The sequence below is a fragment of the Rhinolophus sinicus genome, linkage group LG04 (genome assembly GCF_036562045.2).
Source record: "Rhinolophus sinicus isolate RSC01 linkage group LG04, ASM3656204v1, whole genome shotgun sequence".
In the NCBI taxonomy this organism is placed as follows: Eukaryota; Metazoa; Chordata; class Mammalia; order Chiroptera; family Rhinolophidae; genus Rhinolophus; species Rhinolophus sinicus.
Genome location: NC_133754.1, coordinates 137,559,622 through 137,586,115, shown reverse-complemented (window position 1 = coordinate 137,586,115; position 26,494 = coordinate 137,559,622). Strand labels below are relative to the sequence as shown.

Below are 26,494 nucleotides of genomic sequence, written 5' to 3'. Positions count from 1 at the left end.
AGGCAGCCACTGTTAATCAAATGGAATTGGCATGTAAGATGGATGGAAATTGTTGTCAGTTGCTGAGAAAATCTATTCATTTAGCAATCAATTAGGAATTCAATTTAAATTGAACAAGTACTGATGTTACTGGTAAGAGATGCAGAGTTGAAGTCTGTCTTTTGTGTTCGTCTGTCGGAGGCAGTACATGCACAGATATCACTAACATGAGCCTAAGTGTTGAGTGCTGCAAGGAAGTTACAAGGTACCTAGTAGGGCCTTCACCGAAGAGAGGTGGAATTGAGAAAGAGTCCTAGAGGAGACCAGGAATGGCCTTGAGCAGAAGATTGAAATGATTACAAGCCCAGGGAGAGATCATGATATGAGTACAGAGTCCTTTATCCTATCGTATTCGTATGTCCAATTTCAGTATTGTATGGAACTACTAATTAATACATGTATTCTTATGTTTTCGCTTTCTTACCTCAATTTCCTGAGGATAAAAAATGCTGTCTTACATGGGTCTGTCACATTCATAGCATCTAGCATTGCACCTCCTTGATAGGAGATCCCCCAAAATATGTTTGACTGATTACAAAACCCTCTTCATTGAAGAAGAGGTAAATCCTTGCTGAGCCTATCCAATTAATCTGCTCGTTACCCACTCATTTGTATGTGTTTTTGAATGAAGACCCTGGGGAACTCTTATCTAAGCCAAGTTATCCCAAATATATTTTACTCCTAGTATGGGAGGTCCCAGCCATTTTAATCTGAGCTTAGCATGGCCCTCAAGCTCCCAGACTGGAGGGCATCTCTCTACCCTGAGGAAGAGCTGACCTTCTCAGGAAACCAGCACCAGAACCAGGCTGATCTTGAGAGAATTCACTGGACTAGAAAAAAAATGGAAGATTTATCTGGTTTCCTCAAGTTGGGCCATGACCTGGAGCTGAAACAGCCTTGGGTGGTACAGTCTTTTTGGTTGTGGTATTTAGCAATTCCTGTGTCTTTTTCTTCAATTCCAGCTGACATACAATGTTACATTTTAGGTGTACAACATAGTGATGAGACATTTATATAACTTCCAAAGTGTCACCCCAATAAGTCTGGTGCCCATCTGACACCGTAAATAGGTATTATGATATTATTGACTATATTCCCTGTGCTGTACTTTATATCCCTGTGAGCAACTCCTATGTCTTTTAGTGAATTTATTTTTAGGTTTTCCCCCTCTACTCATCCTTTCACATCCTTATCCAAATTCTGCCCATTTTTCTCCCTGTCTGGAGGTTATTTCTATGATAAGTAATTAATTAGCCTGTTTGTGTGGCCTGTTTCAATAGACCTTGAGCTTGAACTGCTTGGATAAACACTACATTTGGTCATTCAAGAGTCTGAGGATGGGTTATTACCTTTTTATTAGCAAAAGTGAATTGTCAACCAGTAGCTGTAACAGGTTTGCTCCATTTCTGCTTCCTCTTCATTGATTCCTTTCGTACACCTGAACGATATCCTGAGGTGTCATTGTGTGGAGGAGACCCTGACTTTCACAGAGTAATGAAGATTGTGATCTTGTTGCCAGTTCAGAAGCCACAGATCCTGTGAAACATACCCAGACCTCCTCTGAAACTGGTCAGCCACCTCCCTTGAATATTAGTATTTTCCAGTAATCTCCAACTGGCTTGTTTATTTTGGGGGGGAAAATTAAAGTTTACATCTACTATTGTTGAAGTGGAAATGATCGAGTAAGGTTTGATTACTTTTTTAACCTCAAGTGAATAACATAGAAGATTGGACTTACTGAATCTAAGACCTAGAACCTTGAAACGACCGAAGTGCTCATCACTGGGCCTTATCGGCTCTGGGAATCCTGCTCAGTGCTCAGTGCTCCAGGGAAAAGGGTTGGCAAATTGCAGTAGGTGGAGTTTGAGGCTGTGACTTTTTGCTTAGATTCCCTCCCTCTCTCTTTTTCTACTTCTCTCCCACTCTTCTTCTAGACTGATTCTTTCTGCTCTACAGCCTCTGCCCAGGCCCCAGCGAACAGCTGTTGTCTGTGAGGGCAATACTGAGAAAGGGGGCTGAAGATCCTTCTAAACAAAACCTTCTGAGATGCTAAGAATGAAAAATCCTTAAGTGTTACTGTGGAAAGATTGTACTTACTATGTTTGAAGACCTTAACTATATACAGTGTCATCTTTGTGTGTTTTCTGAGGCCCTATTCTCATCCTATGTGAAAAGACACATGCGCCCCTTTTGGGGAGTATATGACATTTTTAACATTCTATACATGAGTGTTCTTTCTTTCCACAAATAATCATCAAACATGCTGAGCTGTCTTTGCCTTTGTTCTTCCGGTGAGGATTAAGAGAAACATCCAAGGTATTTACAGACAGAGATTCCTGACCCAGCCTTTCGACACTGGAGACCCCTTTCATTTTAATTTCAGAAATATCATGAAATTCTTCTAATATGTCTTAACTGTTTGAAGATAGGAGTAAACATTTCTTCAGTCCTTGGATTGTGGAAGGAGAGATCAGAGTTACAGCTCCACAGAAGTTAGGAGAGAAAGGTGAACAGTTGGCAGGCAGGCAGGCTACATGGCTAGGAATCACGGAGAATAGAGTTCAAGGTGACACAAGTTTTTGAAGCAGAGGTGAGGAAAGTCGGGGAGTCCCTGTGACTTAGATTTAGCATTCTGAATGTGGGGTTCATCAAACTGGGAATTCCAGGCTTGTGACAAGTCTAGAAAACCCAGGATGACTGGCTACCTTCTTTCTCCCAGAGGTAGATTTGTTTCTCTGCTCCCAAATTGCTCCTGACTAAAACCCACTGGGGAGGAGATGGTAAGATTTCATTTATACGTAGGGAGAAGGCTTCTTTAGATTGTGTTATCAACCAAGGTGTTTACAGGAGTTGTAAAACTGGTTATTATATAGAGGCAGTGTTCTCAGACATCATAAACCTGAGGAAAAGGTGTGTCGTTCAGAAAGCAAGGGATTCCAGAGCTTCTCTAAACCGTTTATGTCTGGGTGAGGGGACTTTTAATTCCTTCAGTGACTTGGAGACCAAACAAAGAGGAAAGAGGGTAGAGTGTGACCACAAAGTAGGTAAAGGTCTTTCACAGGAACGCATGAAGCAAACGGATAGGTAGAGTCACCCATGAGATTATCAGATATGAACCATTTTAAGAGGGGAAAGAAAGAAGTAAAATAAATAGACCAGGGGTAGAAAAATAGGAGATTTTAGAACCCACGAGCCACATCATAGATATGTATCTCAGGAAATAACCCAACCACACATGTGTGGGGCTAACACACCTTTGGGGGGAGAGGAAGAGTCTGGTTGTTCTAGATTGAAGGGTTTAGTCACATGGTGGGCCTCTAAGCCCGTTTGATGCTTGCTAGAGAGACTGGATTCCTGTGGGCTGGCCCTACCTCATCCTCACTTGAACCCAAGGGGCTTTTTGGACTCCAGGAGCCCCAGAAGCCAGGGAGAAGTCCTAAGGCATAGGAACCAGGCACTCAACTTCTCATGGGCTCATTACCATAGCCATTGTCAAAGGAAGATAATTTCATGAGTCAGGAGTTACTGGAGAGGCCGTATTTATGATGCCCCCCTGAGTTTGATGGCCATGGGACAATGTGGCAGAATTTGTACTCACATTCTTATGGCCCACTTTTCACACTCTGCTAATGGCATCATCTTTCAGCTATTTTCTCCTGCCTTGTGTAATCAGATCTGAAATTACAAAAGAGGAAATGTAGAAAATGCAGTGGCTTCCTGGGTATATGACTTAAATAGCAATTATAATGCATTCGTTGTTCAGTTCAATGCAGCAGGTATTAATCAAATACCCATGGAATGTGAGGCTTAGTGCCTAGGACTATGGGGGGTACAGAAGTGAGCATACAATGCTTATGCTCAGGAGCTTGAGTTGGGGGTGAGGGGACATGGAGACAGAGGTCTATAAGAGAAGATAATAAATGCAGAGGAAGGTCAGCAGGGCCCAGCAAAGAGACTCACTTCACCTGTGAAGAGAGCCTGGGAAAGGCTTTCTGGAGAAGGTGACATTTTAACTAGGTTGTGAGGGGTGAGTAGGAGTTCACTAGGCAAAGATAGTGGCAAAGGGTTTTTCCTCTAAAGGGCGTGTGTGTGAACAAGGGCACAGAAGCAGGGAGCATATTTCAGAAATAACAAGGAGTTTTGTTGTGGCTGGATATGATGAGCTGAGGGTGGGGAGGTCGTGCAGGCCTGGATCAGTTACGGACCTGGCAGCACACACGATCCACTCGCTCACAAGTGTTTAACTGGACAGAATCCACTCAAGGGACTAATTACAGAGTTAAGCAGAATTAAGGAAACCAATGAAGGATGGTAAAGCACCCAGAACTACGTAATAACTGTGAGAAGTTATTAGCTCACCTGTGCCTGAACAAGCTAGAGGAGGTGGCCAGTGTTCCCATAGTCCAGTGAGGGGTGGGGCTGTGTCGGGGGCCACATGACAGGACCTTTATGGCCACAGAGGAACGCAGCCACTGTGAGAACAGTGGCAAGTCAGGGAGAATGTAAAGGCAGTAAATACCCCAACGTCTCTCTCTTTCCGTCTTTAAGATCTCCTGCTAGTGCCTGTCCTTGGCTGAAGCCAGCCAAAGTCAGAAAGCACAGAACCCTGGGTTACATACTTTGTAGAGCTCAGCCTCCCGGGACACAAAACAGGGCAAAGGACAGGAGGGAAAGCTGAAGGGCAGATGGAGAGTAACCAGCGCAGAGCTATATGCTATTAACGCCATGTTAAAAGATTTTCTTGGGACACTATTATCAAAAAGAAGTGTTGGAAAGATACAAGTTGTATGAATGACGGCCCAGAAGTTAGTGTGATGTCTGGTGGTACTGGTGGCTGCTGCTTATGGGCATGATGGCAAATAAGGAGTCTGATGGCTCCCGCCACCTCTGTAACTATATACCAGCATGACACTGCCCTGTCCCACAGGCCTGCCCCCGTGGCCTCCACATCTAGAGGGCCCTGCTCAACACCAGCCAGCCTTTCTTCCATGCAGAGAGAGCTGGTGTGGTTGATGGAGGAGGCACTGGAATACCAGTGGCACCTCTCTCCCCACCTGTCATGTAGGACTCTTCTCATTGGAAGTGACAGAAAATCCAGGTCAAAAAGGCTTAAGCCGGAAAAGTGGGGGGATGAGGCATACCCTTGATGGCTCAGATAGCTTAAGAGCTCAAAAATAGTAAGCGGCTTCAGGTACAGCTGGATTCAGGGGTTCAAACAATAGCATCCTGACCTTTTCTTGCTTTCCAGAAAGTCTCTGCATTCCTGTGTTATTTGTACTCTCAGACAAAACTCCCGTTGGTGGTGAGATAGCTGCCAGCACAGCTCAAGGTTTCCATTTCCCTGGACCACAACCAGCAGAAAAGAGTATGTTTCTGATCCCTATAGATTCAAAGACTCCTGGGCCTTAGCTTGAGCCTCACTCAGCCCTAGTTGGGGCACATGCCCATTCCTTAATCAGTTTTAGGACTAAGGGAATGTGATTATCTGATGGGCCAGGCCAAAGTCATTCTCTCATACCACGCTGCTTCCACAACTTCTGAACTAATTAGAGGTTCAGCTCTACCTGAGACGGATTGAGAGTTGGAAGGTGTGCTGTTACAACAGAAACAATGGATAATGAGTGGCAAGTATAACAAATGTCCTGCTTTTGTCTGTTTTCCTGACCTATTTCCTGAATATGATCCATATATATTCACTGAATCCATAGTGCTGTAGAAACTTTTGAAGTTGTTTAGATATTAACCAGATGCTTTGAAACTGATTAAATTTAGGCAGAAACCACTTTGAATCCTGAAAGAGGGGAAGAATAATTTTAAAAGGATCACAATTGAATTTTTGCTTTAAACTCTTAAGAATTCTACCAAAAAACCCTATAGCTAATATCATATTTAATGGTGAAAGTCTGAATGCTTTCCACCTAAAGTCAGGAATAAAGCAGTGATGTCCACTGTCACCAGTTGTATTCTGTATCTCACTGGAAGCCTGAGCCAGGGAAACGGGGCAAGAAAAAGAAATAAAGGGCATAGATTGGAAAGAAAAAAGTGTCCTTATTTACAGTTGACATGGTTTTCTACGTAGGAGATCTCCAGGAATCTACAAACTAACTCCTAAGACTAATAAATGATTTAGCAAGGTTGCAAGATACAAGATTAGCACACACAATAAGTTATTTGTTCTTTCTGTGTACTAACAATGTACAATTGGAAGTGGAAAAAGCATTATACTCAGTGAAAGAAGGCAGTCTTAAAGACTCCATAGAGTATGATTCTGTTTACGTGAAATTCTCAAAAAGGTAAAACCATAGTGAGGGAGAAGAAATGAGTGTTTGCCAGAGGTTAGGGACCAGGGTGGGGGAAGGGGTGTGTGTGTGTGTGTGTGTGTGTGTGTGTGTCTAAAGTTATAGCATTAGGGAGTTCTTTGGGGTGATGGAACGGTGCTATAGCTATACCCTAATTGTGATGGTAGTTGTAAGAATTTTAACACATGGTAAAAGTCATAAGACTGTACACTAAAAAAGTCAGTTTTACTATATGACAAATACACACACACACACACACACACATACACCTAAAGAATTAGCATGGTGCAGACACATCTAGCATTTGCAAGAGATGGTCTATGTTTAATGGTGAGGAATGTCTGCTCTCTGATGTGTTCTCGTCCCTGTGAAGAGCAAAACCTCCAGTGGCCTGACGTTGCCCCAGGTCCCACAGAGGATATCGAATCTATATGACCCAGTTTTTTAGTACTGTTGGGCATGGAAGTTAAGGGAAGTTCTTAACTCCACATCTGTGGGGCCAGGCCAGCCAGGGCTTGCCTGGTTTATCTGGCCCAGGGATGCACATGTTTCACATGAATCACGGAGGAGGTTGGGAAGGCTTTCCAAACACCCTTAAGCTGAGTTTTAAACTTGTTGAAGTGGTAAGCACGTAAAGTGGGAAAGCAGAGGGAGCAATGCAGAGGCTCAGCGACCTGGGTTCTGGGCAGAATTGAAACAGTGTGGCAGGGTGGGGTTAGTCCAAGGAGCTTAGATACCACCCTGTAATGGGGAAGCACTGAGAAGCATTTAAGCAGGAAAGTGATTCATGCAGATTTGCATCTTGGAAAGGTTGTGCTGCCTTTGGTTTCGAGGATGAATTGGAGGAGACAAGACTGGAAGCAGGAAGAGCATTAGGAAGTTGATGAAATAGTTTTGGTGAGAAATGAGATCGACCTGAAACAAGGCAGTGTCACTAGGATGGAAGGGAGAGAGACAGCTTTGAGAGTTGTTGAATCAGTAGACTAAGTGGAACGTGGTGATAGTTCAATGTTGTGGACCTGGGACAGGACATGGAGTCATCTAGAATGTTCCCAAATGTACCACTTTGTACCTAGACTGCTGTGTAACTTGTTTCCTGTGGGCTCTCAGGCAAGTTACCTCACTTCCTTGTATCTGAGTTTCTTACCAGAAAATGAAGTTACTGCATAGAGTTGTTGTGAAAATCAGAGTTAACTGTGCTTAGATCAGTACCTGACACAAACAGCCCTCAAAAAAAGTTTGCAACAACACACAATTTACAGAGATAAGGAACTCTTCCAGATATCTATTTCTGTATAACTAATCACTACCAAGCTTAGTGGCTTAAAATAACAACGATCATATTACTTTCCCTTGGGTTCTGAGAGTTGACTGACTCAGATAGGCAATTCTCCCTTGGGTTTCCTTTTGTGATTGCAGGGAGATGTCTGCTGGGGCTGGAATCAACTAAGGCTCATTACCATTGGTCTGTGAGTGGTGATGGACACACAGACCAATGGAATAGAATTGGGAACCAAGAAAGAAACCCACATATATATGGGCAGATAATTTTCGACAAAGTAGTCAAAAACACACAATGAAGAAAAGAAAGCCTCTTCAACAAATGGTGCTGGGAAAATTGGAAAGTCATGTGCAGAAGAGTGAAACTAGAGTGCTGTCACCAAGTACCAAAATTAACTCAAAATGGATCAAAGACCTAAACATAAGACCTGAAACAATAAATTGCATAGAAGATAACGTAGGTACTAAACTTATCCACATTGGTCTTAGAAAGGATTTTATGAATTTGACCTCAAAGACAAGGGAAGTAAAAGTATAAATAAATGAATGGGACAATAACAAATTGAAAAGCTTCTGCACAGCAAAAGAAACCATCAACAAAACAAAGAGGCAGCCAACCAAATGGTAGGAAGATGTTTGCAAACAACACCTTCAATAAGGGCAAATATCCAAAATATATAAAGAACTCATGTAACTCAATAAAAAAACAAACAATCCAATTAAAAAAGGGGCAGAGGACCTGAGCAGACACTTCTCCCAAGAAGATAAACAAACAGCCAACAGATACATGAAAAAATGCTCAACTTCACTAGCTACCATGTTTCCCCGAAAATAAGACCTAACTGGAAAATAAACCCTAGCATGATTTTTCAGGATGCTCATAATATAAAATAAGCCCTGCCTTATTTCCCCCAAAATAAGACTGGGTCTTATATTAATTTTTGCTCCAAAAGACGCATTAGAAGTTATTTTGTATCATGAGTAGCCTGAAAAATCACGCTAGTGCTTATTTCCCGGTTAGGTCTTATTTTCGGGGAAACACGGTATTAGGGAAATGCAAATCAAAACCAAAATGAGATACCACCTCACACCCGTTAGAATGGCTATTATCAGCAAGACAAGTCCTAAGTGTTGGAGAGGCTGTGAAGAAAGAGGAACCCTCATACACTGTTGGTGGAACTGTAAATTGGTACAACCACTATGGAAAACAGTATGGAAGTTCCTCAAAAACTTAAGAATAGAATTACCATATAACCCTACAATCCCTCTTCTAGGTATCTACCAAAAGAAATCTGAAAACATCCATAAAGATATATATATATATACCCCTTTGTTCATTGCAGCAGCGTTTATGGTGGCCAAGACATGGAAACAACCAAAGTGTCCTTCAACAGATGATTGGAGACAGAAAATGTGGTATATATACACAATGGAATACTACTCTGCCGTAAGAAAAGATGAAACACTGTCATTTGTGACAACATGGATGGATCTTGAGATTATCATGCTAAACGAAATAAGTCATACAGAAAAAGTCGAGAACCATATGACTTCACTCATATGTGGGATATAAAACTAAAAGCAACAAACAAACAAGAGAAACAAAAACTCACAGACACAGATAACAATTTAGTGGTTACCAGCGGGTAAGAGGGGCAGGGGGATGGTAGGAGATGGTAAAGGGGGTCAAATACATCGTGATGGAAGAATTGAACACACAATGCAATATGTAAATGATGTATTATAGAATCGTACACTGGAAACCTATGTAATTTTACTAATCAATGCCAGCTCAATAAATTTAATAAAAATTGAAAATAAACAAAGGCTGTCTACTACCTGGAAGATTCAAACAATTAGGACTCTCTGATTTCCCTGTGTGGTCTCTCCAGTATGGCAGCTTCAGGGTAGCTGGACTCATTACATGCTACTTCAGGACTTCAAAGTGAGTGTCCCAAGAAGAGAAACCGTCAGAAGATGGCCCTTTCTAACCTAGCCTCGGACTCCACTCCACCTCACTTATGTTGCATTCTCTTTGTCAAGGCCGTCACAAAGGCCTACCCAGGTGTAAGGGAAAGGGACAGAGATTTCATCGCCTGATCAGAGGAGTGTTAAATAATTTGTGGACCTATTGTAAAACCACCAAAGTAACTCAGAAGGAAAAGTCAGGTTTTCTGGGAGAAAGAAAGCAAAGTGTTTTTTTCCCCACGTTGGGTCCCATTTTGAGGTACATACCCAGGTAGAGATTCCCTGAAGGCAGTTGTATTTTGAGTAGAATGAGGCAGGAGATAGAAGTGGAAATTGAATTTGTAAGAGCAGACAGGATCACGCCGGGAGAGTGAAGCCTAAGAAGAGGTTGGGGTACAGACTCCCTGGGAAACACCAACATCAACGCGGAGGGGAACACCCAGAAGTGGGAAGATGGGGAGCTTCCTCAGCCTGACTGGGTTCCTCTGCACAGTCATCTGGTTTTACCCTAGGATGTTGCAGTCTGAGAATTCTTTCTCTGGGTCCCAGCATACTCTTGGCAGAAGAGTTATCTTTCAAGCCAGACTGGACCCTCCGTGGCCCTTTTGGGCATCTCCTCCCACATCTCCCCCCAGGCTGCTGATTGTCAGAGAGCCCTGCCCTGTCTGCAGGCCATGCAGGGAGCCCTGGGTTCTCGTTGCTTCTGTCCTGTACGTGTCCAGTGTGAGACAAGGAATTAGATCCTCCACCCTCCTCCTAGTCAGGTGTTTTCTGAAGAAAACTGAGTACCTGAATAAGTTGTTAGGACAGTTCCTTCTTTCAACCACCTCAAAATGTCCTGAATTTAAGCCACTTCCTTGTAATTTGCCTTTAGTTCCAGATCTTTTCAGAGATCGGCACTGATACTAGAACTGGCCTGGTTCCTCTTTTGTAAATAGCCACAAGGAAAGAGAAAGTGGCCTGCACGTCTGGAAGGGCCAGCTTCCAAATCAGGTGTGTCTGACTTCAGAGCAGAGCCCTTCACCCCAGGCACCCCTCCAGAAACGCCGGTGTAAACTCACACCTGGACGTTTGGATACAGTATACATCAGCTGGTTCCTAACAGAGCTGGGGTCTGATGGATTTGGTTTGAGCACACACGTGAAATAAAACAGGGCTTGCAGTAGGGACAGGGCTTTACCTGACCGCCTCTTCTCTGTAGGAAACAGATGACTTATTGAACTGATTCATACTCCCTCTCACGCAAGCTCTAAATGAACCACCCTCATCATCTTGCCAAACAGTTCCCCAACCCAAATCACAGATCTGAGCTTCTCATTCTTCTGCCTTCTCTCCCTCCCATTCCTAAGGAAGCTCCTTTTCCATCCTGCAACCCCATGTGGCTTCGCTTCCCCGCCCATGAATAGCTTCCTCACTACTTTATCGCCGGTTCTAATCCATCTCACCTCAGCTGGGTTTATGTTTGGTGTAGGCGCACCTTTAGCAAACATGTTCAGTGGCTATTCATTCTCTCTACTAACAGCAAATCTTTGTTTGTTATTTTGTAGTTTAACATAGGCTTTGTCTTATTTAGTCCTCAAGATGACCGAACTTATGGGAAGAGACCTGAGGGTCAGAGAAGTATAAATTTTCCTCTTTCATGGTAGGCTCCAATTTATATTTCTAGTCTTCATTCTCTAAACTAACCCTCAAGCACCAGCCAAACCTGTGACTAAAGACGCTACTGTCACCTCATTATGAAAGGAACAGCACTTTGGAGTCAGGCAGACCTGGTTCTTGAGGCTGGTCATGTGACCTTGGGCAAGTTTCCTAACCTCACTTTATTACCTGTTTCATATGTAAAGTACAGGTTTGTTAGATTAGACGATTAAATAAAGTAATATATTATAAAATTGCTTAGGACAGAGTCACTTGATGAATGTTAGTTTCTTCTTCCCCCAAACCCCTTTGTGTTGGTTTTTTTTTCCCCCATTCTCCTTCCTCCTCACTAGTCCCCAACTGTTGAATTCCTATTCTTACAGGCAAGTGACATCTAAATTTCTGCCTTTCTAAATGTAACCGAATGGGCGTTTCAAGGTAGCCTTGAGTTCCTACAACTTTGGGGTGTCCTTTCCTGTATACTAGCAACTTCTCTCGTCTCATAACTTTGTGCATGTTTCCGGTGGCAGGAGCAGCCTCTCTTTGGTCTCAGCACATACCGTGTTTCCCTGAAAAGAAGACTGGGTCTTATATTAAGATGTGCTCCAAAAGACACATTAAGGCTTATGTTCAGGGGATGTCCTCCTGAAAAATCACGCTAGGGCTTCTTTTCCAATTAGGTCTTATTTTCCGGAAAACACAGTAGTGTTTCTTGGGGTGCTGTGCAAACGAGTTCAACAAATAACACTTGTAGGATTTACTCAAGACCACACAGGGCTTCATGAGACCATTGTACTCATTTCCTGATCGCTGTGAGACTTGCTTTCGTTTGAACATGGCAGCCTTCCCTCTTGATTTATCATGTTCCTGTACCATCTTCAGTGTGAAAACCAGAATGAAAGATGACGGCTCAAAAGGAAATTAACTTTGCAGAGGCATTTGGTGTGACTGCACATAGTTTAATAATTGTTTTTTAAGCTTTTAATATTTAAAATTTGAGTGATTTCACCCAAAGACCCAGATTTTTAGTTTATCTTTAAAAAAATTCAGACAATGAGGCCACCTTTGACCCTCATGTCCACATGACAGTGCTTGGCTGGGACAGCAAGGACCAGTACAGACCCCGCAGGCTTGGTTCTCTCACTTCCACTCTGACCCCTCGCCTTGGATGTTTGCAATCTTTGATGTAAACTGTGAATATTATTATAATGTATTTAAAATCCATATTTAGGATCAGAGTAGTTCCTCCTTTTGATTTTAGGATAGGTGACCAAGGAGTTGTTATACCAGTGGTGAAAAGGTTTTTCTTCTGTTCTGTATGTTTAAATGTCTTTGTGCTCTCCGTCTGCAGACTTCTTTCATTTGTTTAGAATCTGTGGTGATGGAGGCCCTAAACCCTATTCCAATGCCAATCGCCTGTCAATGCAGTGTCTGTGGCTTTTTTCGGATGGAGGAACCATAAGTCCCATCCCGCCCCTCAGGGAAGAGTAAAAAATGTCAGATTACTGTGCTTCCACAGTCACCTTTCAACACTGGTAAGTCTGCTCCCTTCCCTGAAGGGAAAAGCAGAAGTGACTGGGAAGGTCCACCCTCCCTGAAGGGAGGAGGAGGACGATAATTTTCATCCTTTATACTTTATCACATTGATCTTTACCCCAAGTCTCTGAGTTAGGTAACATTCCTTCTTGACTGGTGACAAGGTACCGTAGGCTATTGTTGACCATCTGTCCCAGAGCTAGGACAGAGAAGCACAGTTAAGGGCCCAACTGTATCCAACTTGGTCATGTTCTCCCTATTCTGTCTGCTTAGGATTCAGCCCCTTCCCACCATATTTCTAAAACTGGTGTATGTATAAGTGTTTATTCATTTGAAGACGGTTCACTGCTGAGCTGAAATAAAACTTGAGCTTCTACTTACTTTAAATAGAAGTTTCAGAAGTCAGTTTGGGGACTATAATCAATAATGTTGTAAAGATTTTGTAGGGTGTCAGATGGGCACTTGTCTTATTAGGGAGACCACTTCAGGGACGGTGTAGATGCCTGATCATTGCACTGTATACCTGAAGCTGAAGCTGAATAATAATGCATGTCAACTATAATTTTAAATATATACATATAGTCACAAGAAGCAGAGTACAGCATTAGAAAAAGAGACAGTGGAAATGTAACGGCTGTATGCAATGTCAGAGGGGCAGTAGATTGGGGGAGGGGAGTGATCACTGTGTGAGGGGTATAAATGATAAATGTCTAACTATTACATTGTTTTATATACCTGAAACTGAAAAAAAAAAAAAAAAATAGAAGTTCCTGTTGAACCCTCCACTGGGAATGTGTCTTTAGGCCTCCAAATTTTCCACCATTAATCAGTCAATATTTTGAATGGTCTCCATGAAAATAGGAACAAATAAGAATAATAAATAAATACATTGTAAAATAAGAACAGTACATGCCATTGGTTTAGATCACAAAGTGCTTCTTAGATGCATTTTCTCATTTGCATCTCACAACATTTCTGAGGTACCTTCATCGATGTTTTTAGATGAAGCCACCAAAAAGCAAAGGCATTAAGTGGCAGCTAAGTTATGTGGTAGAATCCAGATTCCTGGCTCCTCTTTCCAGGACATGCTCTTGCTTGGTGTTTACTGACACTAGGGTGTACGTTAATTTTGAAAGCTGTGTTCTCTCCACTTTTGCTGCTGCTATTTTCATCCATTGTTATTCAGTCGTAGCTAACACTTATTGAGCCTTCCTGTGGGCCAGGGGTGGGGCTGAATCCTTTGCATTCCTTATTCTCCTTGACACTAAATCACATAGCTACTTGGCATAGCTACTGTTATGATCCCTCTTTGAGAAGGATACTGCAACTTAACTGGGTTAAGTAGCTTACACAGCGTCACACCGCTAGTAACTGTTAGAACTGACTCAACTCCAGATCTGGGTGACACATGGAATTTCAGATATGGCTTTTATCTTCACCTAGACTGTCAACCGCATGAGGACGAGGACAATGAGTATATCCTCCATAGAGCTTAGCAAAAATGCAGCAAGGATGCAAGTCATTCATTAATGACAGCTGATTTTTTTAGTTTGATTTTTCTTTTCCTGCAGGGATTTTCAGGTCATACTATTCTCAGAATAATCTGTTTTTTTGTAGGTTGTTTTGATTGGTTTTATATCCTGTAATTGAAAATTAAGCTCTCAAACATCTGCTTGATCATCTTCTTTTGAGTTTTTAATAAACATGTCTGTCTTCACTTGGATTTTCAAATTGTTATTTTCAGATGGCGAGGCTTTCAGATCTGATAAGCTCATACATATCCTACTAAGTGGAAGCTTGAACAAAATGCCTCATCTTTGGCAATCTTTGTGCTGTTAGTATAATAATTAAAAGAAAAAAGAAAAGTTTCCCTATATTTTTGTCTTCTCTCCCACCCAGGAAAAAGTCATCAAATTGTCAACCAATCAAATGGAAATTAATCACATTAAATATTATTATTATTATTATTAATCTGCGTTACTCTTTTTCTGTTTTATAAATCAGTTTAGTTTATTTGAGATGTGCTTCCTAAAGTTGAGATACAATTCACATAACATAAAATTCACTATGTTAAGGTGTACAATTTCGTGGTTTTAAGTATATTCACTGTGTTGTGTAACCATCACCACTATCTAATTTCAGAACATTTCCACTCATGCCTCTAAAAGAAACCTATCAGCACTCAGTCCTCCATCTTATGGCAGCCACTAATCTACTTTCTGTCTGTATGGTTTGCCTATTCTGGACATTTCGTAAGAGTGGAATCATGTAATAGACGGCATTTTGCATCTGGCTTCTCTCACTCAGCATAAAGTTTTCAAGGTTTATCCATGCTGTAGCCATGTATCAGCACTTCATTCTTTTTTGTAGCTGGATAATGTTCCATCATATGGATAGACCATATTTTGTTCATCCGATAGTAAGTTAATAGACATTTATTGTTTTTCACTCCCTGGCTGTTATGATCGGTGTTGCTATGAACATTCTTGTACAAATTTTTGTGTCACGATATACCTTCAATTCCCTTGAGAATATAAGAAGGAATGGGAAGGGATTAGAAAGTACAAATTGGTAGTCAGAATAGTCATGGGAATGTGAAATACAGTACGGGGAATACAATCAATAATGTTGTAGAGATCATGTAGGGTATCAGATGGGCACTGGACTTATTGGGGCATCACTTTATGACTGTGTAGATGCCTGACCACTGTGCTGTACACCTGAAACTGAAGTAGAATAATGTTGAATGTCAACTATAAATGTGTGTGTGTGTGTGTGTGTGTGTGTGTGTGTGTTATAGTCATGGGATGTAAAGTGCAGCATAGGGATTATAGCCAATGGTATTGTAACAGCTATGTACGATATCAGAGGGGTAACAGACTTGGGGGAGTTATCACTCAGTGAGGGGTGTAAATGTCTAATCATTATGTTGTTTTGAAACTAATATAATAAAAAATAAAATGAAATAAAAATTTTAAAAAGGAATGGGATTGCTAGGTCATATGGCAACTCCATGTTTAAGTTTTTGAGGAACTGCCAAATAGTTTTCCACAAGGGATGCACCGTTTTACACACATACAGTGTACAAGCATTCCAATTTCTCCAAATCTTTGCCAACACATATTATTTTCTGTTTGTTTATATCTGTCTGAACAATCTTCCCCTTTCTTTTCCTGGCCTCCATGGATTTGGCCTGGTGTGATGTTGATGACAGCTAGTACTGGCTGCAATATCCTCTCATTACTGGATGAGGAAAAACAATTGGCATTTCCCTGAAGAAATCCTGAAATAATTATCTACTTGTGTTTTGAATTAGATTATTGAATCATAATGAAAAATTTTAAGACACCAAAATATTTTTAATGCCTTTTCTTCTGATACCATTAAGATCCTGAGACCTTTATTTCAGTGATATTAAGTAGTATAGAGATTAACAAACATTACATTCTCTACATTTCATGGGTCCTGTATGTGTCATCATTTTAACCCTGAATTATTTTTTCATTTATAGGATGAAAGGAAATATTTCTCTACCAAAATAAATATAGATGACTAAAGGAATAATTTTGTGAATTTAGTTACACTGAAAATAATTTACTTGAACTTTTCCCCTCAACTCCTGATTCTATGGCTTTTGAGCTCTGTGACCATAACTCTGCTGTGAGAGCCACAACTGTATTGAGGATTTCATGAGAAAAATTTATGAAGAGTATATAGCATATACTAATAGCTAACATTTATTTAGTACCTACTTATTATGTGAGCTAGGTGCTGTTTACTTTTCATGTATAGTCTCATTTTTATTCTTCACATACAGTCTCATTTTTAAATCTCCCAATGACTCTATGAGGTTGATATTTTAGTATGCCCATTGTTACAGATGAGGAAACTGAGGCACAGGCAGCAGGATAACTATTTTGCCCAGCTAATAAAATGGTGAAGCAAGGATTTGAACACAGTCTGACTACAGAGCCTGCCTCCTGAAGAATTGGTGGTGAATTAGTTTCTTCCCTCAAAATGTCTCATGTGATTTAATGCGCCTATTCCATCATGTAGATTTAAGGCCCCTTGATTATGTATTAATATTAGTTTTATCTATATTGCCTCATTGGCCAATGTGTTGCAAAAATTAGGTGGTCTGTAAATGAGCATTGGCTAATTGATTCCATGAGATTACTTGGGAGTACTTGAAAAAGCAGTGATTTTTTTAATATAGCAAGTCCTTAGTAAAGCAAGATCTTTCCTATATATTTTTGGGTTCTCAACTTTAATATATACTGACTCCCTTAACCATCTTAAAATGGACATACTGGAAACAGTAAGGACTAGATAATTGATGGTGCTGTAACATCCAGTAATACAGTAGTTGAGCTAAGATGGATGGGTTTCCCTGCCATCTCAAGTACGTAGAAATAGAACACCCCCCTGTGAATTAATACATTGCCAGCCCCAAACTCAAAAGAAATAAAAATTCCCACGTACATGAAATAAAAAGGAAACTCAAAGCCAGAGTGTAAACCAAAGCTGATGCTAAGTTCTAGACCAAATTATAGGCCTTAATAATTGGAGACAGGGGTTTTGTCTCCACATGGGGAGACAAGATACAATCTTGGCCCATATGAATGAAGGAGCTAGAATCAGACCTCTGCATAAAGGCTAGAACCTCAAATTTTGGCCCAATCCTTGGACAGAAGACCAGAAAAGTTCTACCCAGTCAGTGACTTGGGAAAACCTTGAGAAAGCTTTCCACCTGCCCATAGCTAAGAGTAAGAGGGAAAGAGGGCAACTATGAGAAAATTACAACCCAGACATATACATACCTGGGTGTTTGATGTAAACTTACACCACCACATAATGTTGAGACTTTGAAAACAACAACAACCACACAAGGAAATGACACAGGCAAGAAAATACATGTTCCAAAAACTGAAGACGATATACAATCTGAAAGAATATATACTAAATATGTTTTAAATGATTAAAGAAAAACATATGGAATAAATAATAGAAAAATGATATAGGGAAAAGGCTACTAGAACTTCCAGAAATGAAAATTCAAGACAATGGAATTTAAAAGTCAAGGGAGGAATTCAACATCTAATAAATACAACTGAAGTAAGGATTGGTAAATTGGAAGGCAGGTCTGAGAAAATCATCAAAATGCATCACAGAGAAATAAAAATAAGGAATATAAAAAGACCCCAAATCTCCTTATATTTAGGTACTGAAATGCATATAATTTACAGTTCAAAGTAGAAATTATAAGACAATTTAGAACTAAACAGTGAAAATACTAATAATTTATAGGACACAAACACAGAACTCAGAAGGCAATGTATTCTCTTAAGTAAATATATTGAAAAAACAAGCTAATGTGCTAGGCAATCAATTCAAAATTAGAAAAAGGGCAAATCTTAAAAATATAAAAAAGAAAAATCATTAGATAAGGGCAGAATTTAATTATGTAGAAAACAAAAACAAAATCTAGAGTATGGTATAGAATGCTGAACAGCATTTAGAAAGGATCTACCTGAATTAATATGAATAAATCCCAAAGACAATGAAAAACATCTCAAAAAGTAAAGTCAGAAAGTACACCCAGACTGATAACCATGTAAATCAAAATTCAAACACAGACATTGCACATTTTAATTGTAGAGACATATGCAGAAACCTACATACACATTTATATGCATATATATATATATATATATATATATATATATATATACACACACAGAGGGTGCCAAAAAATGTATATACATTTTAAGAAAGGAAAAAATTGTACTAAAATTGTAATACTCAATATATACCAATAACAAAGGGTGAATGCAAGTCACGTATATACATTTTTTTTGTACCACCAGTATATATTTTATATATATATATATATATATATATATATATATATATATATATATATATGATACATACATATATACATGTATATATACATACATACATACATACATTTTATTTTAAGGAATTGACTCACACCACTGTAGAGGCTGGCAAGTCTGAAATCCATAGGACAGACTGACAGCCTGGAAACTGAGGCAGGAGTTGCCACTACAGTCTTGAAGTAGAATTCCTTCTCCAGGAAACCTCAGTTTTTGCTCTTAAGGCCTTCAATTAATGGATGAGGCCACCTAGATTATCAAGGATAATCTTTATGTAAAGTCAACTAATTGTAGATGTTAACCACATCTACGAAATACCTTCACAGCAACATCTAAATTGTTGTTTTATTGAATAACTGGTACTGTAGCCTAGCCAAGTTGACACATGAGTCTAACTTCACAGCCTCATTATTGTATGATTCCATTTAGATGAAATGTCCAGAATAGGCAAATCCATAGAGACAGAAAGCAGATTAGTGGTTGCCAGAAGCTGAGGAGAGGAAGAAAAGGGGAGTGACTGATAACAGATCGTTTCTTTTGAGGTGATGGAAATGTTCTGGCATTACATAGTGGTGATGGTTGTACAACATTGTGAATATACTAAAAACCACTGATTGTACACTTTAAAAATGGTAAGTTTTATGTTATGTAAATTTTATCACAATGAATAATTGCCCCCCAAAATCCTATAATTATATAGCCATTAAAAATAACAATAGATAATATACAAGAAAAAATTCATTTGAAGTGCTTAGCACAATCTGACACCGTATATACTCAGTAATTGTGAACCATTTTATTATGATTAACTGCAATAGTATATGGAAAAATGAAACAATTTCACTTTGCGTATATTTGAGTCGGTAAGGTTGTGGGTGAATTCTTGCAATTATTATTTCAAGTAGGGCTGTGATAATATTGCTTGTGCAGTAAATATGTTTTTAAGGGTTTAAAAATAAAAGCTGTGCTGACTCAGAGGCATGTGTTTTTGAGCCAAAGTTCATGTAAGAGCTTGCATTAGTGGAGCTACTCAGCTCTAAAGAAAAAGATGAAAAAAGGGGGTAGGTGTATTTCAGTGGAAGGACAGGACAGAGGAACCATCCTCCCACCTGTTCAGCATATGCACAGTCATTTATTAATAACAATTCATTCTATACTATTTCTGGTTATCAACCTTAGATTAGCTCCAGAGGGCAAAAAGGAATATTATTAATTTGTTTAATATAGTGCCTAGCATGATGGCATGGCTAGATAACTATTTCAGTGATAATTAAAAATATATTTTCCTCTGCCAATAATTCTTACTTAATCAAGCCAAAGTCAATCTGTGCATCAGAGAACTATTCTGGGGCTTTGATTAAAAACCACATTAGATTTTAATCTCTTTTCTGCAAATATCCTAAAGCAGGAACAATGCTGTTTTTTATAAATCTAAATCAAATGCAGTTCAGCAACTATCCCCAGACTAAATTTTTATAACTATAAAAAACACACATGCTAAGAACAAAGGCTGGGTAGGGCGTGGAAAATGGAGGATAAAGGAATGGATAGGTTTGTGTAATTAATTACATGTGCCCTTTTTCTTTACTTTGATATTCAGAATTATTTCTTGAACAAGAATTCTTTATAAACTTAATGGGGGGGAAAATCACCCCATTACCTTCAAGATAGGGCTATTGGACTGGCAATTGTTGTTTGAGACAACATGGACTTGAAGAGGTGACATCTCTCTCCTCTTTAAGTTTAAATTTTTGTACATGAACTTGAAGAGGAAATCTCTAGCTGAGTTCATTGATTTCCTCCCTAGTTTCTCCTTTTCCTGTTTTACCAATATAGTTAGCATTTAGCATAGAAACTGGAGGGAGAATGCCTGGCGGGCTCTCTAGGAGCTAATGAGCTGGTCATATGATCCCATTTTAAAGATGAGGACACCAAGGCTCAGAGATGATCACAGCATCGTGGGCATTAGGAGGGACCTTTGAAGGTCTAATCTAATCCAACCCCTTTGCCCTACCTCTAATCCCTCCCCTTGACAATGGGAGAGGTTAAAGTTATGGCCCAAGCACACACCCTACTGTAAGTGGTGGAACCAGAACTTGAGCCTGCTTTCCTGTCACCGTCTTCTTCCCAAGCTGCCTCAGTACCTGTTTGAGATCCTCTTGACTGTGGGGGGAAGGTACCCCAGGAATCAGTTCCTGGTCATTTCTGGGGCTACAGAGGTCCAGGAAACAATTTTTACTCTGGACTTCTTGTTGGCCCTACTGTGAAGGCCTTCTTACAGCTACCTTTCAGCGAGGTTCTTTATCTTCTTCCCTAGTTTTGGGAGTCGCCTTAACAGGTGGGTCTGACCTGTGTACCCCCAGGTGGGCACTTACTCCCAGCAGCCTGTGGCTTTGGAGATCTCTCTGTCCTCTTTAATCCAGTCCAAGGTTCTGTCTCTAGAAAAGGGTAAAGGAGGATTGTGCCCTGTGAAATCCTCACCTTATATTGGAACCTGGAAAATCTTCTAGTGATTTTTCTTATCCTGCATCTAATTTTTCCAAACTTGTTTGAGGCCAAGATAAAGTACACCCATTTCCAAGGTGTAACTCCTGGCTGAGGTCATTCACCAGCCATTTGTACTTAAGTGTCTCAGGATGACATCTCTGACCCAGGGTGAACCCCTCAACTGCTTTTCCAGGTCTTGGTTTCTATTTATATTCTTCTTTCTAGTAACAAAAGAAACACTACAATATAATTTGTGATACTCCAAGAACAAGCTTGAGAGAAAGCTTTCATTACTAAATACAGTAACCTATTTATAATGCTTGTTTGTCACCTTTGATTGCTTTCAAATGACTCCTTGTGATGACGCTTATCTTTCCCAAGAAAACCCCTGTCAGGCTAAAGGCTGAAAAAGAGCAAGTACGTTTCTTTCTAACCGCCCTGCATTCATTTGGAATGGAGATGCTTAGAAGCGCAGTTAATTGTTAGTAATATAAACCCTAAGACCAGAGCACTTAGCGTTCTTTTGCTACTCAACAGAGTGCTTTTGTGGCTGGTTTTTGAGCGCAGACGCATCCCCTTTATTTTTACATACAGAGCTTTCTTTGACATACAAACCCAAAATTTACTTAAAGCAACCTAAATAGTATGCGAGAGAATGTCTGTTGGGTTGAGTTATTTTTTTTTTTTAAACATTGAGCATTACAGAGTATCCTTACGGCATCATATGAGTATGTTCCATATAGAACACCTGAATGTAGGCAATTCCGTAAGTAAGAAGTAAGCACAACATACTTTTTAAATTCACTTCAAATATTTTGAATCCTTGGTGTTCGTAACCATTCAGGAGTCTCTTAACACTAGGTTTTGAAATATGAACCAAATAGAATTGATAGTAGAGGGGTTTTTTCACTGTCATGGTACAATTTGAAAAACATTTATGTGTATATGTTTGTTCCAAATATAATTTAAAATGGCTGATCAGAAATACAGTAATGTATGCACAAAACAAAGAGATCAAGGCAAAAGTAAAATATATAGGAAAATAAAACTAAGCTAAGAATTAGTTACTACACAGATGTATCCTGTGAGGTTCATCTGTTTGGTCTACTAGTGGACACAGGAAGTATACCTAAATTTAAATAAAAATTCTAGTGTTGAGTATAATTCACACTTCTTTTCATTGTCCTAGACTTCTTAACTTTGCCCAAACAACTCTAAATTTTCACATTTGTGATTTAGCATATCCAGTGATGCCCTCCTTGAATATTCCTGCCCTTTAGTCATTTTACTTCTAATTAACATGTTGATGAAGGAAAAAAGATGTGGGAGTAATCCCAGCTCATTTTATTTCTTGGTTAAAAAATGGAGGGGTGTGAAGGGGGTAAATGGAAAGTGGGATGGCATAGGATAGTTAGATATTACTAGAACCATTTGGAAGAGGATAAAGAAAAAATATTTAAAATTTGTGATTTTTAATTATCACAACAGGTAGATTTCATAAAGATCTCTTATTAAGGCAAGCTTTCAGAGAATGTGTAACATTTCTTGATATTGACTATTTCCCTATTCACATAATTATACACCTAAATGTCTAAGGTATTCAGGATCAGAAACTTTGTAAAAAGCCTCTTGATCAAACAAATTGAACACATCATTATTTACAAAGAACTGAAAAGAATGCAGAGCATTAGAGAACATAATTGTTCAACAATATGGTAAATGTATCAAACCAACAGAATCTCATGTTCTATTAAAATTATAAAAGTAGTGTAAATGGTATTTATGAGAAAAATATGAGAAAAATTAAAAATTACATGTAAACTATAAAATACGTAAGATATCTAAGCTAGACAAAGAATAAGGGTGGTATGTAAAAACAGAATAGTTATATTGGGTTGACCAGAGAATGAATTTCTTTTCTTTCTCACAGTATTTTGTGATGTTTTGTCATCGTAAATATTGAAGGAGAAGAAATGAAAACAAATTTTTCACATGAAGAATGTTTTTTACAGATTTACCAAGTTGCACTTTCTCCTCATTAAAATGTGATTTGTTTTTGAAGTCTAAAATTTACAGACTCAGATGGGAGATTATCTAAACTGGTTTTTTGCCATTAAAATTCGTGCTTTGGGGGGAATTTTTCCATAGAAATTTATTACAGGAGAACTCAACAGTGTTCTTTTCTTCTTTCCAATCCTGTTTCTTAGGGATTGCCATAGGAGTCTTGGTTCGAGAGTACACCAAGCTCTCTAATCTGGAGAAGTTCTACTTTGCCTTTCCTGGAGAAATCCTAATGAGGATGCTGAAACTCATCATTTTGCCATTAATTGTATCGAGCATGATTACAGGTACCTTGAGAAAACTGATGTTCTCTATGATTTTTTAAGGAGCTACCACTTAAATTGTACTTTTCTAATTATGGAAAAAATCTGAATGTATTTGGTGTATACAACACACACACACACACACGCACTCCTTACTTGGAAAGTGTGTATTTGCTTGAATGGAAATATTTCATAATTCACAAAGTGGCATTTCTCTGCCTACAGTACTGTCCACCACAGCTCATGTCTTCATTTTGACCAGAATATGATGTCCTGTGAGGAAGATGCCATTTTCAAACATATTATAAATAAAACTCTTTCCAGGGCACAGAATTTTAAAAAAATTAAAAAATAAAAAAGCCTCTCTGGTCACTGAAATGTCAGTCAGTATTCTGTGGGAAAATGTGGTTGTCAGTTTTGATCACATTTTCAGGAGTTCACTCATCTGTTTCCCAGCTGCAGCTGTCCTGCCTCCTGCCCTCTCAGCAGCTGCCTTTGGGTCCTGTCCCGTTCTCTTCACCCACTTCACTCCTCCACAGAACTCAGAACTGGTTATAAACCTGCCCTGGAAATTTGCCCATGGGACCAGGAGCCACATCCTGTGGGAAAGGTTTAATTATAGGTTTGCACCATATTTTAAATGCCTAGTATTTTTAAATCTGAACCTGTGACACAGTTGATTGATTTTGGAAATGATTTTTCCCTTATTGATCATTATATTGCAGGTTCCCTATAAAGGGCAAGCTCCCTTATGTAGATGGAGATTAATTTGGTTTACAAAATTATCATTTGTCTGGGTATGCTAAGCTTCTCTCTGCATTTCTTAGTTTCTTGTACTTAGGTTAATTCTGGCAATAGGCAACATTGTGGCATGATAGTCACTAGTGTTGTCAGCTTGAAAATCAGGGTTTTATATAGCCATGCAATTAAGATTATTGACATATGAAAAGGTCGGACAATTAAGCTCGTTAACTTGCCACCGTGCACTTACATGAACCTAATGGTCCGATCTTCATATCCTCTTCTAGAACATTTTTCTCTCCACTGCCGCTAAAGAGACCTGGGACTGATCTATGTAGAATAGTGGACATTGGCTGGGGAAGGGAGAGGGATGTCAGGATCTGCTGCATTCAGCAGTGGCATTGTTTGAAGGGCTGTAGATTTAGCCATTGAACTTTTCAAATGCCAAACCAGTCTGACTAGAATCCCTTGGGAGCCTTGTTCTTAACTGGTCTTGGTGTTCTGGGCTTATTACAAACTTAAAGAGAGCATTTAATTAATTTTATTTATGAGTTTAATTATGTTTTGAAGTGCCTTGCTTCTTTTAGGCCCTGCAGCCTGAGGGCTAAATCAGCAGACTAGTTGTTTGTACCATAGAATGTTTGTTTCTTTAGCTTGACGTTGTTGTAAGCATTTAAAATTTGGAAGATTTTATGTAAGCGTGTAGATTTCTGGTTTTCTCTGAAAACAATAAAATCAAGAAATACTGAACCCATTTACCCACACACTAACAGTGGTCTGGAGCCGAGAGACAGCTACTGTGTTTACTTAGGGCCAGTGCATTTGAGGGCACCGCTGTCCCCCAAATGCCTATTGCCTAATACCTCATCCACTTCATTGATTTACCTTACCTACTGGCCACTACAGGCATTACTGCTACAACCCCGTAGAATTTTCTCCATATCAAAGATTCTTAATCTTTTCTTAGGCTCCTTTGAGAACATAATGGAAGCTTTGGACTCTCTCCTGAGAAAAATGTTCACAGGTGCACAGAGTATATACTGTATTTTGCATGCAGTTGCACAGGTTCATAAACCACCTGGTGACCGATGCTATTTAAATCTTGTGTCTGTGGAGAAAGGTATGGAAGGTTGATCCAAATTAGGCAGCAAATTCAAAACTTGTGCAGTAAGCCAGGTTTTAGAAGAAAAGGTAATGCATGCCTCAGTATACTAGTTGTATGATATTCGACGTTTGGAAATATGTACAGCTCTTGGCAATCTATAACTGGTGAGATTTTTGCAGTCTGGCTGTTTCGGGTGCTACTTCAGCCTTGCACTTAATCTAGGAAAATAATTTGCAACCTTCAGCATTCCACTTGCGTGACCCAGCTGTTTTTTGAAGCTGTAGCACAGGTCTGGAAATTGCTACATTTTTCCTTCACTAAACCCCTACTATTAATAGGAGTTACAGAGCAGAACAACTACCCATGCTTTTGACATGGAACAAAAAATTGGTCAAAGATTTAAGGGACATGAACAAAACAGGATGGGGACAGTGATTCCATATTCATGTTTTAAATTGTCAGATTAAAAGGAAAAAGTAATAACTAGTTTTGGCAAGGCTGTGGGGAAATGGGCTCAATCATACATTGTTGGTTACTGTATAAATTGGAACAAACTTTATGGGGGGCAGTTTGAAAAATGTTCGGATCTTTCCTTTTAGTAATATTGCTTCTTAGAATTTGTCATAAAGAAGTAATCAGAGATATGTTCAAAGACTTAGGTACAAGGATGTTCATGATAGGATTTTTTTATAATGGTGATAAATTATGAGCCATCGAAGTGTGTATTTTATGCATAAATTAGGACTCCATGCAACTATTAAAAACCGTGTTTTGGAAACATTTAATGACATGTGGAAATGTTCCTATTATGGTATAAAGTAAGAGCGTTGCATTATATAACAGGATGTTATTTGCAGTCCACATTTTATTAGCATTTATGTACATTTTAAAAGTTGGGACCAAAACCAAATGGTTAACAATGGTTAGATCTGGATAGTAAGAAAATGTGATTCCTTGGGTTTTCTTTACATTTTTAAGGCAAACACATGTTACTTTTATTTGTTTCTATTTTGTATTTTCTTTCTTTCTTTTTTTTTTTTATAAATCTTTGTTTGTTTGTTTAAAAAAAGAAAGTGGAATGGATTGTGCCCTGTGTTCCTCTAGCCTTGCTTCTGGGGCTCCCCACTTTTCTCCTCCCCAGCCCTGCTCCGTGTCCCTGCAGCTCAGGCCCGCCTT

The 26,494-nt window shown here is 39.4% G+C and overlaps 1 protein-coding gene and 1 long non-coding RNA gene across 2 annotated transcripts in view; one reads left to right on the top strand and one right to left on the bottom strand.

Annotated features, from left to right (window-relative positions):
• Positions 1-26,494, bottom strand: part of LOC141571121 (uncharacterized) — a 73,394-nt gene that overhangs the window by 3,427 nt on the left and 43,473 nt on the right. Inside the window, exon 2 of the long non-coding RNA XR_012495724.1 lies at positions 3,638-3,714. This is a non-coding gene — a long non-coding RNA (uncharacterized LOC141571121). The remainder of the gene's footprint in view (positions 1-3,637; positions 3,715-26,494) is intronic.
• The window catches only part of SLC1A1 (solute carrier family 1 member 1), a 75,591-nt gene that overhangs the window by 11,872 nt on the left and 37,225 nt on the right, over positions 1-26,494 (top strand). Inside the window, exon 2 of the mRNA XM_019729921.2 lies at positions 23,356-23,496. Within this exon, the coding sequence (XP_019585480.1) occupies positions 23,356-23,496 (141 nt within the window). The remainder of the gene's footprint in view (positions 1-23,355; positions 23,497-26,494) is intronic.